This window comes from Synchiropus splendidus, chromosome 13 (assembly GCF_027744825.2).
Source record: "Synchiropus splendidus isolate RoL2022-P1 chromosome 13, RoL_Sspl_1.0, whole genome shotgun sequence".
NCBI classification, from domain to species: domain Eukaryota; kingdom Metazoa; phylum Chordata; class Actinopteri; order Syngnathiformes; family Callionymidae; genus Synchiropus; species Synchiropus splendidus.
The window spans coordinates 17,751,488-17,769,599 of NC_071346.1; the positions used below are offsets into that span (position 1 = coordinate 17,751,488).

The 18,112-nt window shown below is 40.6% G+C and overlaps 1 protein-coding gene across 1 annotated transcript in view; it reads right to left on the reverse strand.

Moving 5' to 3' along the window:
- Positions 1–18,112, reverse strand: part of LOC128770060 (junctophilin-1-like) — a 27,504-nt gene continuing 9,392 nt past the window's right edge. The window contains exons 2-7 of the mRNA XM_053884292.1: positions 16,085–16,844; positions 8,943–9,061; positions 8,451–8,723; positions 6,850–7,277; positions 5,886–5,982; positions 1–4,411 (exon numbers count right to left, since the gene is read on the reverse strand). Of these exons, the coding sequence (XP_053740267.1) occupies positions 5,902–5,982; positions 6,850–7,277; positions 8,451–8,723; positions 8,943–9,061; positions 16,085–16,844 (1,661 nt within the window). The 3' untranslated portion in view covers positions 1–4,411; positions 5,886–5,901. The remainder of the gene's footprint in view (positions 4,412–5,885; positions 5,983–6,849; positions 7,278–8,450; positions 8,724–8,942; positions 9,062–16,084; positions 16,845–18,112) is intronic.

An 18,112-nucleotide genomic window follows, 5' to 3' on the forward strand; every position in this document is an offset into this window, starting at 1 on the left:
TCTGACATAGCTTCTTTATATCTATGAACTATTTTTCTAAATAAATTGTGTCATGTGAGGTACACAAACAAATAACTTGTCAGGTGAGAAAAAATATGTTGTTCCTTCTGTTTGATTTGATTTCATTTGATGAGAAATAATAAAGGAATTAATTTTCTAGGCTACACATTTTTTATAATGAAGAACAGAAGCAGGAACTGTCACTCTCATTGTATGTAATAACATGAAGCCTTTGAATAGTAACAATTATAAAAGACTACATCAAAGTTCAAGGTTTGCATGACCTTTGATGAACAATAAAATCAGAAAAAGGCAAAACAAATTGTGGGGGAAACAAATTTAGCTCCAGCTGAGACATTCGGATAAAATACCAACCTAGGCTCAGCGTGTTTTTTTTTGCGTCCAATTCTACCTCAACTGTTTTTCTATTTAACACCTCCTTCCTGTAACGTTAAAGGAGGAATATTTATTTCTGTGTATCAAAACATTAAAAACTAAAACAAAAAAAATCTACCATTGTCGTAATAGTTGTAGTAAAATGAAGTTGCCATGAAATGAAGTGAGAAATGCTGCCAAAAGAAGAGTCATTAAGTAAGCTTCATATGGCGTGGATGCGGCACCATCTCATGACTCACATCAGCGTTTTAAACACTATAGACTCAAGGCCATTTCTGCATCTCAAAGTGCAAGACAAAAATATCTTCCAGCAAAAACTTGCCTCAGCAGGTGCTGGTTCAGTCCTATTTGTTCATCATGGGCTTGTTTGGTGAGGCTACCAACCAGGACAATACTGGCCACGAGCCTGCTTCTAATTCAGGACTTATGAAGGTGACAGTGGTTCTCCATATTTCTCTCTTGTTTAATGTCAGGAGTCATTCCTAATATTGCTGCACAAACTAAGGACATCTAATCTAAAAGACTGAGAAAAAAAAACACCTGTGGACTGCATCTGAGAGCCAGTGACATCCTTTTGAATTCTACAAGGCACCAAGGATCATCCACAAAAAAGCTGACAAACAAAATCTGAGTACTACTGACCAGCATCATTGAAGTCCTTCCTTCGTTCTCTGAAGTAAGAAAACATTGTACAAGATAAATTCTGAGAAAAAAAAGGTTGTCTGATGAGTGAAAGACGAGTGTTAATGGTGCCTGATGCAGATTTCTAGGAACAAAGGAGAGCCTCAAATCCTGAGGAGGCAGTGCCGTGTGACTAAAGATGAGCTGGAGGAGAAGCTGAAGAGGTTAGGGGTACAGGCTGGTGAGGAAAGGAATGAATTTCAGTAAAACAAAGACAGAAAGACCAGTGGAAATTAGGGAGAAGTAAGCTTAACGGATGAGTATCCAGGATCAGTCATACTACAGTATGTGATGGGCAGAGATTCAGAGGTGAAGAGGAGAGAGCAGGCAGGGTGGAACAGGTGGAAACGACTGGCAGGGATGTTGTATGGAGTACATCAAGGCTCAGTTCTGGGACCTAAATAGTTGATACTGCATATTAATGATATACGTGAGGTGTCAGAACAAATGAAAGCATGTGCAGATGGCACTTCATCTACAGAGACTGAACTAACTCCTGATGAAGAACAGCAGAGAAGAAGAGAGAACTTCAATCGACCATATGCACGAACCATACTGAGACAAATGTACACTACAATAGTGGGAATGAAAATGTGGAACTCACTGACAAGAGGAAATGAAAAACGTAAATGAAAGAAAACTAGCACTGAAAAAAGGGGTGGAAAAAAAGTGCATCTAAGAAGTGGACGTCAGACCAGTTTTTCACTCTGCTCTGATGTAGTCTCTCAATAATATACAACATAATGGTGCTTATGATTTATGCAACGTATAAGTCAGTGAAAATGGCAAGAGTAGAAATTGAAATAAACATTCAAATTAAGATTTAGATTTTCTTAAGGAAAATGCCATGAAAAAAATAAATAGATCTAGATGTAGAAACAGGTTCTTGAAGTTACTCAAGCTCCTGAACAGAGCCATGCACAAGTTATATGTACCGATCATGTACTTAGACTTCCATACCTTAAACCAGGGGTCTCAAACCGGTCCTCCAAGGGCTGCAGGTCTTTGTTCCAACCAGTCACCTTTCCACCAATCAGGTGTTTGAAGTCTGTTCGTTCGAGCTGCACCTGATTGGTTAAACAGTGTACGCCTGCTTGGTTGGAACAAAAACCCGCACCCACTGCGGCCCCTTTGTGGATCAGTTTGAGACCCACACCTTAAACTTTGAGGATATACAGGGGTTGGACATAATAATGGAAACACATTAAAGGTAAAAAAGCTTTAAGGTGATTCCATTATGTTCCATCCTGTATTCCAATATTCACACAAACTGTAATGGGGAGCCTGAGTCAAGCCCATCTACTTCCGCCCCATGGAACCCAAGTTAAAAAACAAAACAAAACTATGAACGGGAGTCAATGGAGAAATAAAAGTTATTTTCTAATCTAGTTTGAAATACACCATAGATCTCACATATGAAGTCTGTGAATTTGAAAGATACAATTGATACGTTGAAAGGACCTGAGAGCACTGCTTTTTGACTGGCTTCATAGGTTACTTTAGGTTTTGTATGATATTTGATGTAGTCCAAATAATTACATATTTTCACAAGCAAATAAATAATAAATGATACAACAAACAGCATCATTTTTACTCATTTAAATTGAGGTACAGCATATGTATGATCCAGGGCATGCGGCAAAGTGGACCAGCAAATAACTTTGATCTCCTCACATTCATCTCATTCATTTTTTTTGTCAGATCTGAGGTCCTACCAACCGACGGGAAGAGGCGGAGGCCTAGGCTCCCTATGTGTACCATGACATCATTGCATTTTATATGACAAAACATGTTTAAATAAATGTTCAAAACTCAAGGGATGCTATTTAGAGTAAAACAAGATACAACTTTGCCCAGATAGAGAGATCATTCATTAAAAAAAAAAAAAAAAAAGAAAAATGAAAAAAATAAGATTCATCCGATGAGCAGAATTTGACACATAATTCTTGAGTGTGGAACCTGCAGCACGAAATGACTTTTTAACTGTCACTGGATATTAAAACTCTCCAGCCGGTGTGATAAATAAACCTGCCAGCTTGCAGAGCTATAGAAATAGAGCGACACTCGCAGGACCCAGTGTGCAGAGTAGCAGCCGAGTGCCAGACATTCCTATGAGGACCCTTCTCACCCACCAATACATCACTCAGTAAAACTGTAAAGCAGCTGTTGGATTCAATCAGCTCTAAGTGCATTTCCGAACATACCCCTCTGCCCCCACACACAACACAACACACACAGTTGTTTTTTGCTATTTTTGTGAGGACCTCTCATTGACATTATGCTTTCCCAGCGTTTCACCCATAACTTAACCATCCTAAAAAAATGGCTGACCTTAACCCAAACTGAAACCCAATTGTAATACGACTATTACTGACGTTTTAACCCTCTAAATCTTGTGAGGACAGGCCAAGGCAGCACATGCCCACACACGCGCACACACACAGCTCACATTATAAGACGCACTGGTTTATAAAGATGTACAAACTTGGTTTTCATCCAGATATATTTTGGGATGTTGGTAGGAAAGAAAAACAAATACAGCCAAGTTTTGGATACTAGTTTAAGTCTTCCACAAAGGTCATGTTGACATAAACATGGAGGCACAAATCTTTCCAAGACCAGCTGGAGGCAACAGGAGGACAGAAGAAGAACCAAATGAAATGTAAAAGCAACAAAATGATGACTTTTTTAAAATTTACTTGTGCAAACAAAGCTTGTAGTCAGGTTTGATCAGACTATGTTGATTTGGCACTTACAACTTGTCTGTAGAAACATGAGCAAACGCCCTCCAGCAGCAAGGTGAAAACGTGGATACAGTACTTAAAACTCAGTAGGACAAAAAAACTTTTATTCCAGCAATTCAAATTTCCACATTTGTTGAAGAGCCAAATGAAAATGGAGCTTCTGGGAAAAACAAGCACACGCATCACCTGTGACCTCACACTCGTTCTATCGTTTCTAACCCTGAGTGAGAACCTCATCCTCCAGGCTCTGAGCTTTTTATTTATTTTTTCCAATGCATTCTGTCTTACTCCTATTGCATCACTGACCACATGCTTCAGCTTTCACTCTGAATGGAGTCACCAATCATCACCAATCCAATCTGGTTGCCTTAGCGGCTGCCGATAGTCCACCCACGCAGGTGGGAGGAGCTCTCAACCCTTCCATTGTTCTCCACCTCTGGATCTCTTCTCTAATTTTGTTTTTCATAGCTCCTTCCTTCTCACTATTTAGCTGTCCGTTTCATCCAAGTCCACTGGTCTGACTGGAACCAAGCGACGGTTCCTCTGGCTGGTGGAGTCAGCAGCTCAGGGTGACAAGTTGGATAGGTTCACTAGAAAAGACACACTTTCAGTCAACGAATAAACAAGAGAGCCAGGAAACATTAAGCCCCCCCCAACCACTGCATGACAACAAGGCAGAATAGGGTATGTTGATACCAGATTTGACTGCCCAGCTAAGGTTGCATTCAGGTTACCATTTTCATTTTGGAGCAACTGCACACAATGTCGATTTGGTTAGTGTCAGTCATATTCATATTTTCAATTTCTTATAAGGTTCTGTCATCGACTTAGCAACTGGTCATTTTAAAATGCATATTTTCCTCACTGTGCATCTGGTGGCTACTTTGGACACAGTATTTTAAAAAGGGAAGTACCAGGCAAAAGAAGCAGAAGAAGACAACCATTTTATGTACATGGATGTGACTAAGGAGTAGATGAAGAGGAGAGGTGTGACTATGGTTAATCATAAAGATTAAATTAGATGAGACATTCTTCATTACTCTCAGGCTGCACCCCATACTGATGCAATCATCCCATTGAATGGGTGGTTTTCAAAGTGCATATCACCTATTCATATGGACCAGTATGCTCCTCCTATACCTAAAGGCTGTTATCACCCATTCTATGAGGGCTTCCTAGTTCAAAATGAAAAAACCATCCCATTTCATGAGTGTGTGGTTGGGGTTAGGATCAGGATGAGGGGGCCTGGCTGTATTTCATGCCATAATACCAAGTTCATCTCACTTGTTATGAATTTGGGATCAGTAGTTATATATGTCACCTCACTGAGCCATCACCTTCAGTCAGAGTGGCCAAAATGTTTTTGATCGATAATCATAATTGAACCACCAATCCGGCAATGTAATTTTATGACAATGTGATACTCCCTAGCCACGTTAATTCATTGCAAAAAAATGAAACTTATCCTTCTCTCATTGAATGGTGTGATCGCTGTCTCCTCTACCAACTAGGAGGCACAGCAGGAGCCTACTGGCTCATTTGAACTACACCCTCCCCAAAAAAAGCAGTGCGGCCCAGCACCACGAATTTGGACTACTGCATGTGCTCGGACTGACTTCTATTAGGGGCAAAAATAACACAATACTACTGTGAAGTAGGGGTTAGAGCAGAGTTTCAAGTATGCTGATCCATCAATGGTTGATCAAATAACTTTAAACCTGGAATAAAAAAGGTTAACAAACATAGATCGCTTTTGGGTGAAACAGTAAGAATATGAATACTGTATGGGTCAGTTCTGTTGGTACAATTTACTTGGGCCACTGTTCCCACAATGTGACTTTGGATATACTTGATACGGTTATTAGAAGAAGATTACATTAATAATTACACTCACACAAGGTACTCCACAAAGATGAAGCTCACACTGGGGTCAGATACAGGTTGAATTAAGATGTGAAGCTTCAAGTGTGACAGTAACAGTTATGGTAGGTCATGCAAATGTCCCATGATGCACTTTGCTCAGCCAAAAATGAAAGTAGGATAACCTTCTGGGAAGACTTTTACCTTTGATCAAATTTGGTCAGGTGAGGAAATGAACAAAAATGATTGCAAGACCAATATTCAACAGCATGACCAGAGCCACCAAGATGGAGTTAGGACCCTGAGGAGAGACAACACATCAATTAAGTGCAAATGTATGAGTGTCATTTAAATAATAATTGCCATTACTGACTCCAAATGTTGACCATCTTATCTCTTATGATCTCTTATGATATGTTCATAACTCTAAATATGTTCATAACATAACATAACATTATAAAGAAACTGGAATCATGCCTTTCAACTTTGACCTACTTTCCAACAGGTGTGTGGAATGTGTCTGATAGGATGGAGATCCATGTGGTATAAAAGTTCAAGGTGGGTGAAAACAGCACACAGTTTAAAAGTGCTAGAACTAGAAGTGCTGGAACCGGTAGGCCACATCTCCACAGTTGTGTTGCTGGACCCCAATGAGGCCCTCAATAGACTGTTAGCCGTCGCAGTTAAGGGACCATCAGCAAATTCAGGGTCCCTTCAACTCAGGACAAGTGGAAGACATTCATTTTATGGCGTGTTGCATGATCTGCTGGTGCCAGGACTGTTGTTCAGACACTTCATCAGCAATATGGCCAGTACCGGGTTATCCTGTTGCAGACATGAACATATTACACCATGGGGCGCACCATGCACCGTCTGTTGTTTTTATGAAGTCAGTGTAGCTACAACACACCAAACAGATTCACTAGTTCAACTTCCACCTGCAAGGAGTGGAAGTAGACAAGTAGTGTAAAGACTGGATAAATAAAAATACCAGTGTTCCACAGGAGGAAGGCGACTGTGAAGGCCAACTAATTGTTAATGATGAGTGTGAATTTATGCGCTGGATCAAAATTGAGTATGTTGCACATGGCCAACACTTCCATAGACATGTGATTTCATTGTAATCTTTTACATTTTACCAGGGTAGATATGAGTTTATCAAACTCACCGACTCTTCCGCTAAAACTTCAGGGACTATTTCCATGCTGGCTTTCTTGGTTTCTCCAAGGCTCTTTGGTTTGATTGACTCCTGTTTTCTCATTTTTGCGGGCTCTGACGGTTTGTTGTTCTCCTTAGGTGGGACTGGGGATGGACTTGGCGCAGGGAGATGCTTTGGTGTTGTCACAACAAAAGCTTTGGCAGGAGGTGGTAAACGTGCTAAACTCGACGGATGAAAATCATCCTCCAACCCGATTGGATCTTCAGGGGGTGGGCTCTTGACATCAGCTTTGACGTAGTAGCCATGGTACTGGGAGTGGATCTGTCCGTTACTTGGGCAGCTCTTCAGTGTTGTGTTAACGGTCGATGTGACAGCTTCCTGTTGCCGTACTTCCTGTTTAAGGGAAAGCTTTGATGCTGCTTTTGTTATTCCTGAGGCTGGAAAAGAGACAGCATTCCTCAATATTTTCTTTCAGTCTGTGTAACACCAAATTTAATCCTTCTTCTAGCTGATCATAGGTTAGTATACAGCAAGGGTCAGGTAAACAATATAGTGCAAGACCGGGTTGACCGGGCTCCCCCTCCACAGCCAGTCAGCTGTGGAGCTCTGCGCTCCAGGAACAGAAGAGAAGTGGGAAGAACAAGTCGGAATACATATGGACTGAGAAAATGCATTTTAGCATGATAAAGCGCCTGTTATTTCGTTGGTCTGCTGTGACGAAGTTCAGCATTGGCAGTAGGGATGGGCGATAATTATATCTTCACGATGACAATTATGCATCACACGATAAATTCGATAAACACACTGAGACTGTGACACACTGGCTGCATTCATGAACATGACAAGATCGCGATGGCGCGCCACGCTCTCCAGCCGACACCGTTGTGTGACAGTTGTGGAGAGTGTGGTGGACTTTGGTTCACGATCGTAGTTTTAAACTTGTTTTTAATACAGGGAACCTTTGAAAATGACACTGGTCGACTATGAGTCTCTGCACCCGTGTTTATTTTTTTTGATGGAGTGGTCCTCATAGGTTCTCTGACGCGGTCGTCTGCCTTGGTTCATATCAACACATGCAGGTCTCCAGCTGTGCTGGAGCCTCGGCCAAACACGGTGGTGAAAATAGTTGAATATTGGACGGACCTCCACCTCGGTATTGGCGGCGGGGTCCTCTTCCGTGTCCCTGATTAGGGTTCACTGATCGTGGACACACACGGTCTCACAGGCAGTGCTAATGCGCAGTGCCCAATTTAACCCCTAAATAAAACTGGCAGAGCAGTCTGTCAGACATGAGCGGGATCTACCACAGACTGAATTTCTCATGTGATGGGTACCGGTGATCGGTGGTGATCGGCACTCTCGCTGAACGTGATAGGAGCATCCCTAATCTAAATCAACTGTTCAGCAAACCTTTTTTTTTTTAATCAAAATAGGTGACCAGGTTGATCCTGCAACTAACAGGCTTGTCTAGTATTACATTCTCATTCTAATTTGACTGAATCTGGTGAGGGAACCTTCTCAAGAGCTTTGAATTTATACAGCGAAAACAGCAAACCTGACTCCTAAAGCTGTACTCTGAACAGAGAGATCAAAATTTAAAGACAACTGACCTGCAGTTATAGACTGAGCTGTCTTGTCTTCCTTTGCAGAAGCTTTTGGTGCAGTGGAAACTGTGGGTGGGTTACTGTTGAAGAGGGATTTCTTAACAGTGGTGGGTGATGGGGTGGGACTGGGTCCAGGGCTCTGTGTAGGTGATTGGTTCGGCGTTGTGCCTTTCCGGTAAAAATGAGGACTTCCTGATGGAGACGTCTGCTTCTTCTCCTCTTCAGGAACCTCAATCACCTCAACAGGCTCGTTGTACTTCTGTCTGATGTAGTCTGGACCTATAAACACATCAGTGTCAGCAACAGTACAACAGGCCCATGTAAGGAAAGTGATGTGTTGTGATGTGCATGCCTTTAGAACATGTAAAAAAAAATCAACAACACTGTATCCCAAAAGGGATTGTTCAGTCGTGTCATGTGCTGCGCTACGTTGGCATATTATGTATACGTAATATTATGAGCCGCACATTGAGTTTTACATGTGCTCCCTGTGTTTACCTGGCTGATGGAAGGTTGGGGACAGTTCTCTGGCGACTGCTCTAGCAATGTCCGAATCCTGACTGGCTGACTGTGCAGCCTGGTCAGCTGCCTCTGCTTTGGCTCTGGTGTGAGAGGTCCTGCCAAGGAGAAATCAAGCTGAGTGCTGAAAGCAGTGCCTTTTTACAACAAGATCAAACTTTTCAGTTGTTTTGGTAAGATCCTTCTAATTTATTTGTGAGTTTAAATTTATTAATGCTCATATAATACCATTTATGATATACTGTGTATATATATATATAACGATGGACCCATACATACATTAAAACAACAAAATATTGTTTATTTCGCATCAGTTTGACAATAGCACAATAAATCATGATGGTGGCTATATTGAAGTTTTTATATCACCTTATTTAAACTAATGCTCTTTTCATGTCTTGAAAATATTTGTATAAGAAATTCAATTTCATAAGAATTTCAAATACATTCCGAGTAGTGGAAACCCTGGCCATTGTGTAGCCAAAAACATCCCTGAACAAAAGCAAACCGATTGCCTTTGTTTGCTTTTGTTCAGGGATTCCTCCATGTCTGTTGTTGTTATCATCCTAGCTGTCTTGTGTGATCAGTAGTAATTAATGAAAAGCATACCAGGGGATGATGTTTATGCAATGATGGAAAAAATGGACGGATTGACCAAAAAGTGAAGCTGGTGAGTGCTGACTTTGGATTATTACATTTATAAATGTGTGAGTTTAGCTGGTTGTAGTCATGATTCATTGTTCCAACTGATTGAATTTGTTCAGTTATGATCACATTACATTTTTTTTCCTCTCCTCCGATAAATACAGCAAAAACACACAACCTAAATATTGATCTGAATGTACCGTTTTTTGTCGATATAGTGGTAATATGTTTAGCGTGACATTTTCACCCAACAATAATTGTGAAGAGAAAATCTGATGTCTTGACAGCCCCAGTACAGACAAACGCTTGACCTGCTTGAGAAAATGGACGTAGTCATTAGCTAATTCAAAACAGTAGTAAGGAGCCATCAAATCCTTCATTTGAAATTTCAGTTACTCACTGAATAGTAAAAAAAAAACTTGATGTAGCCCGGTCACTTTCCATAAGCAGACACATTTGATAACCACAACGGAAGAGCAGCACTGGCGACTTCCCTGAAGCATTACTGACTTACCAGCACACATGAAACAACTAATTCACTTATATAATCAATAAAAAATGGCATCGTTTTTTAACAATGCTTAAATTGTTGAGAGACCGCTTTGTTCCAACCATTCAAGGACACACAGTTAAACAGTGAGGCTTCAGCTGAAACAACCAACACGACACACAGACTGGCAACTGATTCAAGAGTTTTAGCGAGTGTTTGGCAGCCAGCATTTGTCTGGTTGGCCTCTGGCATCACAGTGGGGCTAACCAGTGAGTTCGCAGGACTATCCAGGAAGAGAGCACTCGATAGTCTTGGAGGCAGTAACACCAGCAATGGTTGAGAAAATCAGGGTCGCAACAACATGGAGAGTGTGTTTGAGGAGTAAGAGTCAGAGAGGGTCATAAGACCAGCAACAAGATGAGGACCATGAGTCACTGGCCAACAATATAGTGGCTTTTTTTTTTTTTTTTTACAATAAAACTGTTATTGAACAGTCAAAAATGTCCATCATTTATTCTACCTTCAACCACTTAACACCAATGAGGCTAACAAGCCAGGAAACTACAGCTATGATGAAGATGTTTTACTTTAAACAGCTGTCCTGTTTTCTATTTTTTTTGAGTAATGCAGAAGATCCTGCACAGGGCTGGCCATAATAATGATTTTTCCCCACTGTATGATGTCACCTGTTCAAGCTATCGGGGAAAATTACATGGATGACATCTTGTTTTTTTTTAACTTGAAGGCTAAAGCTGTTATACTAAGTTCCAACTGCGTAGCACAAGAGAGTTGCAGTACAAGTAACATCCGACTTACGACCTGCTCAATGTCTGGCACCGCAGTACGTAGCAGCCTGGCATCGCGTACGACAATTACCGCAGCACAGTATCCCACTCTGACACAGCGATCTACCACTACTGTAGTACCTATAACCCTTGTGTCGGCTATTTTGAATGCTGACTTACGTCCAGTCCGGATGTTACTTGTATATGGTCTCTACACTAACACTAGATGGGGGAAAAAATCTTGCACGGTGGATCATTAAGGGTCAGCTGTGGGGAAGTTTTGGACCCTGTGAAGAAATGACCATGGCAACAACAGCACATTTAGGCGACAAAAGGTAAGATTTATACATAAATATACTATTTTCACATTTTCTGTGATGCCAGGTTTCATATTAAACAGACTGATGTCACCGAGGTCTGTCTCTCCTGCTCTCAGTATAAGGACTCTCTGGACAACATAACTTTCCCTGAGTGACCCGACCAATAGGCATGTCCTGAGGTTGAGGTAGCCACAGCCCACCCACTCGACTACCTAGTCATTTTACGGCTCCTATGCCGAGCTCACTCAGTAGTGATCATTCACTATCATCATGGTAGAGGCAAGAGTTCGCAGAGAAGCGTCTAAGAAGAGAAAGCATGAATCTGACTGAGGGTGGACCAGAGTCAACTGAGGAGTTGCATTTGGACCCTAGTGAGAATGAAGGACAACTGAAGAGTTCAGATGCTGAAATGACAGTGTTTATACCAGATTTGAAAGTCATTCGTTGTGTTTATCATGGGTCTTTTATAGGGTGTTTTATAAAATGTGGGCACATATTTTTTATATGCTAACAAACGTATCAGGGTCTGCTACTAATTTATTGTGTTTATTAAAGTATAGTGTATAAACAGCCAGCAGAACCCATTAGCTCCGACATTAGTCTGTGGTTAATGTCCACTAGCATTTATCAGACCGACAAAAAGAGTTTAGGCGGAGCACTGTCTTTAGCAGTGTTTTCTAGTGTTGGATTGGACAAGTCATGTTCCAAAATTTCAACATCGATGTCAATCAATCTGGAACTTACTGAAGAAAGCTAGATTCGAACTTTGACATCTGTCACCACGGTGAGCTCGAAATAAAAGTGTATACAGACGTTTTGGTGCTGACACTTTGATCGCTGTTTGTATGCTCCTGATGGAAACACCTGAGCCACGAATTAGAGTTGCGCCTTCATCTTTATTGTTCTACTGGTTATCCACTACATGCAATCAATGGTGGCACAATGACTCAATTTAAATGAGAGCTGTCAAACCATCAGAAAAATGATCTCTATTTAAATCTCACGTGATCAAATGTATTTAAATGACGTGGAAACATCTAAACAAATGGCTGGCACATCATGAATCATGACGGCTCTTGGCATGTTTTTCACTGAAGAATCCCGAATGAAACATCAGCATGAATGAAGCCCGTGGCAGGAAAAACTTAAGTTGTGCATTCCGGCCGGACATATGAAGAGACATACCGCTTGAGGGTGGCTGCATGTTAGAGACAGACTTCTCATAACTAAAAACTGCGTTTTATTATCACCAATAGTGAAATGTCAAAACTTTCCCCTCTGCTTCATTCTGAAACGTGTTGAAGGGATGGGAGACTGGGATTGGGCCTGGGCCTGGGAAGCTTTGACATTTTGCTCTTACACTCTTTTACCAAAAACAAATATTCTTTCACAATGTATAGCCGCTTTAATTATACTGGCAGCATGCTGAACCCCATTTTCGAAAATTATCAGAAGTGATGTGACATATCCTCACGCGTTTTTAAGCTACAAAATGGAAACCCCTTACCTTTCTGCGATGTACACTTCACTGCAGCTTGTAGACCAGTGGAAAAATTGATCAGATTTACATTGTGTTATATGGATTCATGCAGTCGTATAACAGCAACCATGCAACCTCTTTCTGTCAAGAAATGTCACATTCAATCACATTCCTTTTTGTTTTATTATAAGGCAAAATAGCTCAGGTACAATGATATTTCTTTTGTCTGATATTTTCAGTACTTGAAGTTTGAAGATGCTTTGCATATTGTGTTTCTGCCACCAAACTGTAGTCTCTTTTCCAGAACCTGCTGCAGAGAGTACATCATTGTGATTTGGCCATGTTGCCATTTGGCCCAGCACTAAACAATTTGGTCATCACTGACAAGCTGCCATAGTGACATTTGCAGAGGATTGTGTTTGGGTGTGTGTTTGCATGTGTGTAGAGGGTGGAAGTGAGCTAGCATGTGTCTGTTATTCCTCTCAGCTGTTGATAAGCGTCCGCCTCACTGTCCTTATTTAGGCAAGAACTTCTGACAACTACTTCTGACGCACACAGGATGGCCAAGAATGTGCCCACTTGCTTCTCTCTGCTCGTCCACTCTCCCACTACGGTGAGATGACTCTCTGTGCCTGTGTACATTTTGGCCTCAATTGTTCCAGACTTTTTCCTTTTCGTGCAGACCTTTCTGAAACCAGATAAAGGTAGCTCAAGTCCTCTATGCTAATATGAATTGAGAATGTGGCACATTTAGCAGGAGCGAATGTCTAAAGTTATGTTTAATGACTTCTTTTTGGAGAGTTATTATTTTTTGACACCATGAGTGAAAACACAATTCTACTTAGTGGCAAAGAAGCATGTCAAGAAAATGTCAGGATGAGGACGACTATGGAATCCAGACTGTTAACCATGTAATTAATCTGTTTTCACACATGTAAGTTTGAGTTATATACTGTGTTAAGTCGCAACTTTAAATGGATTACCGACTAAAAGCTCAGTAAAAGCTCTAGTAAGATCATGGTAGACATTCCTGCTTTTAACTGGCTTCAGTTAAAAACAATTACTTTACAAAAACATGAGTGCATGTAAGTAATGCCATTCGTTATTGCAACTGCTATTCTAGAAATGTGTATAAATGGGCTGAATAAAATACATACCACAACTCAATACAATATCAGCGTATAAAAAGATGTGGTAAAGATGTGCAGTTATCAATGAGAAGGGAGGAAATAGGACTCAATGTATGTGTCACTGGTATCAATTGAACATTGATTCCAGCCACCACTCACAACAAAAGTGTCGAGAAAGACTCCACCCTTCTCAAAGTTTTGTTTGGCTGAACCACTACGTCATTGTTTACTGTATGCATATGGCCAGGACTGCATGATTTCTCAGTCTGACCTGAGAGCAATCCAAGCAGGCATTAGAAGGAACCAAAGTACCTTCAACTCAATTAAGTCAGATTTGCACCACAAAAATCCAGGGCAAATGAAATTGCAGGGAACACATGGCACAAAAGCCCTCCACAAAGAGAGTGGAAAATTAAATGATTCCAGTTTATACTTAGATCTGCAGAGGAATGCACTGCTGAAGGGACACTGAGAAAATAAAATACCATCTGGGAAATCACTAAAATCGCCAATGACAAACTATTAAATCAGTAACAGTCAACACCACACCAGCACTGAATGAGTTTTGAGTCAAGACAGAAAGGAGGCAAACTTTTCCAAATTCTACATGTTGTTTGTGTGTACAGTTTACATATAGGTAATTCAGTTATTCTGTTTTCTGTTTCAAGCCTTACTTACTCGCACTTACTTTGCACTTGTAGTATTAGTTTTGCACTCATTTGTACTTTATTATTAATTATTAACGACATTTTATTGCTAAGGTCTCACTGCTGTGTTTTCTTTGTGCAACGATAATTAAAGGAAGTCTAAGTCTACACGGAGCATCAATGCAATCTCAAACAAATGGACTCAGATTCATGTTAGAATATATACAGGAATAAAGCACCAACCACTGGCCTTCAAATGTGAATAAAAGAAAGAAACCACCACATGCATTTGTCCATAGGCAGCCAGATTCTCCAACGGCCCTCTCCATTTCCCAAATCCACGGATAGGACCAGTATATGACTTTGGATAAACTGAGGTCAATGAGACTGAAAATTTACCAAAACGTTACAAAAGAAAATAATTATACAAAGGGAACTATTTAAAGACTATGAGCTCTATGTTAATTGCAAAACTGAACTTAAAATAAAATGTTCTCAAATTCTATGTGATCCAGAGGGCAGCCAAAGTATGACGGGAATTGTAGTGCCACAACAGGTGGCTCAGCAAGGCCAAAAAAAAAATCGGGACAAAACTCTACATTAAAAAAGTTTGATGAAACGATCAACTAATAAAGTCGAACACAAGAGCTTGATCACATTTTGCCTCGCAATGATCACTTCAGCCAGATCATAGTTTTTCATGTGACTGAAAGTCCAAGCACAAAAAAGCACCAACTGTCGATCTGACCACAAGGTTGACATTGATTCTACACAAATCCACTTTGAGTAGCATCTAAAATTGTTTGAAGCCCAATATGCAAAAAAAATGCAAATAAGCTACAAAATAAAAAAATACTTATTCAGAAATATCATACCACTATAAGGCGATTTATTTTCATGGCATATAAATAGGGCTCTGTTAGACTTTAATTTCAGTTTCACTTTAAATTCATTTCTGAGAAAAAAAAAGTATGGTTCCTTCACAAAACGTTTCGTTTTGCTTATTCCTTAAATTATAATTCCTTAAAGTTGCAAGCCATCAAGGACCATGGGTTTGATAACACGCCACGCAGCACAAATGGCAGAACTTAGTGGATACTGCCATTTTGTTGCATACTAAACCACCAATAAACCTCTTTTGAGATCATTGAAACTATGAACTTTGCGTTGTCCGAGAGAAGAACAGAACATCTTGATGAAAGCTGCTGCAGTCTCTGCCACTATGAATATACGATACGCAGCATATTCATAAACAATTGCATGCTACCATATTCATGTGTGGGTGAGATCATGAAGCTGTTTTTGCATGGTTTAAAAAGTTTGCTGCATGTACCTGTGGTGTTTCAGCGCATATCATTATCCATACACCATCTGATTATTTTCATGATAAAGGGAATTCCACAACATTATTTCCCCACTAGTCGCCAGTTGCCCCAAAAATTCTGCAGTAGAATGTGCTTGAAAGACACCCCCTCACCCCCCAAATAATATTGGTTTTAAATGTGTATTAAAAAATGGATTAGAATTTCAGGGTTAATGATTTGAAGATGTCTTAGACATAACGCATCAGGACTGAAAAATTGGTCATTGCTTAAGCATTGTGAACCTAAAACCTACCACTTACCTCGAGATGGCGATTTCTACTTTTGTTCTTGCAATGGCTGCAGCTCTGGCGGCTCCCTCAACAGCTCGTTCCACTTTCTGCTTGTTTTTGGCGTTCTTTAGGGGGATCAGATGCTTCTTGATTCCTCGGCTTAACACATTGTTCTTGTACTTGCCTTCCTCCTTGCTGCCATCAGGAAAGATGGTGCAGCCATATCCATGGCGCTTATTGTTCAACCACTCGCCTTCGTACTTCATCCCATTGGATCGCTCCGAGATACCAAAACCGCTTCGCTTATCATTCTTCCATTCACCCACGTAGGACTCTGTAGTAGTGGCATCAACATTGTCCTCCAAAGGCAGGTAGTCGTCCCCTGCGTCCCCGTCTCCAAAGCTGATGGTGGAGTTCGCGTCACTTGAGCTGATGCGACTCATGGTGGTGTCACTGCGAGCTGAGCTGTGCTTACTTGAGATCGATGAGCGGGAGTCTGTTTTACGGAGGCGTTGAAGACTGCCAAAGAGCGATCCACGTCTGAAGAGGCCTTTCTTCTTTTCTTGTCCCTCTCTTTCACAGTGGAAGTTGAGAACAAAGCCACCACGAGTTCCCGCAGGACTGTCTGACAGGTTGTCACGCAGGACAGTGCCGTTACTTTGTTCACTACGCAGGGAAGCCAGAGACGTTCGCAAAGGAGAACGAATAACTGAGGCCATACCATAAGGGACACTCTGGCGCACACCGTAGCCATGTCGCATTCCACCAGTCCACTGACCTTGGTAGGTACCTGCAAAACGACAGACATGAGTACACAGTTACTAGCTGTAAATTTTAATGTAAACAATATATCTATATATCTATATATATTAGGGCTGAACGATTTTGGAAAATAAGCTAATTGCAATTTTTTTCTAGCAATATTGCGATTGCGATTACATGTGCGATTATTTTTCAAGGTCCTCTTCTCATGTATTTTACAGCAAACACAACTAATAAATCAATCTGTATTATAATAAACCATATGTGATTCAGTATATATAATTGTTCTTCCTTATAGGCTGTTCTTATGTTAAGATAAAGGCAAATGAAGAATGAATTAAAATGAAAGATGGTTTATTTGTCTACTTCAGTTTCAACTGTAGACTTACTAAACTGATAACTCACACAAACTAAAGTGCATATTACAACAATAATGCAAACCAATGTGTGGCTTTACCACTCCAACACGTCCAACTCTTCATGTAAACGTAGATTGCACTTTTTAAGCACTGTCTGAACATAAACAGCCCATAATTAGTAATAAAAAAAAGCCGATTGGACAATAGACGTCATGTGACAGTAACAGGCACGTATTGCCGCCACTTCTACGAGTTTTATTTACAGGTGTGAGAAGAGGTGCAAAAGGGTGCACGCGCATACGGATCGAGTTCTACGAGTATGTGGAACTTATGCAACCGTTTTGGCCGTGGTTGAGGTGGAAAACTTAGCAATGTGTCACAATTGCAGTTTCAAGATATATATATATATATATATATATATATATATATATATATATATATATATATATATATATATAAAACAAATTGTATAAATGATATATGTGCAATGTCAGCACAACAGTGGAGAGGCTCTTGAACACGAACACGAGAAATAACCTACATTTACATTTCAAGGCGACCAGATTACCAGTATAGCACTTTGCACCCTCTGATATTGTGATATTTGCTGAAAACATAATGTCAGATATTTATTGTGGAAAATTAAAATCGCCATATTCTAACCCTGGCAGGTCCAGACCGCATGCCAGCAATTTTCACCGTTAACTTTGACTTGTGCTCCAGCAGTGAAGGCAAGGGGCTGTCAAATCACCGCCCAGTTTAAACTTGTTAAAAAATGACGTCATGTATCCTGGCACATTTTTAAGACGACAAACAGAAATCCCTGACCATTCCTTGCGTGTCACAGAGCCCACATCACTTATTACTGGTGTCATGTCTATAGCGTCATCACACTAGTTTCCAAAAAAAGAGTGTTTCCGCCCGGTAATCCTGCTGC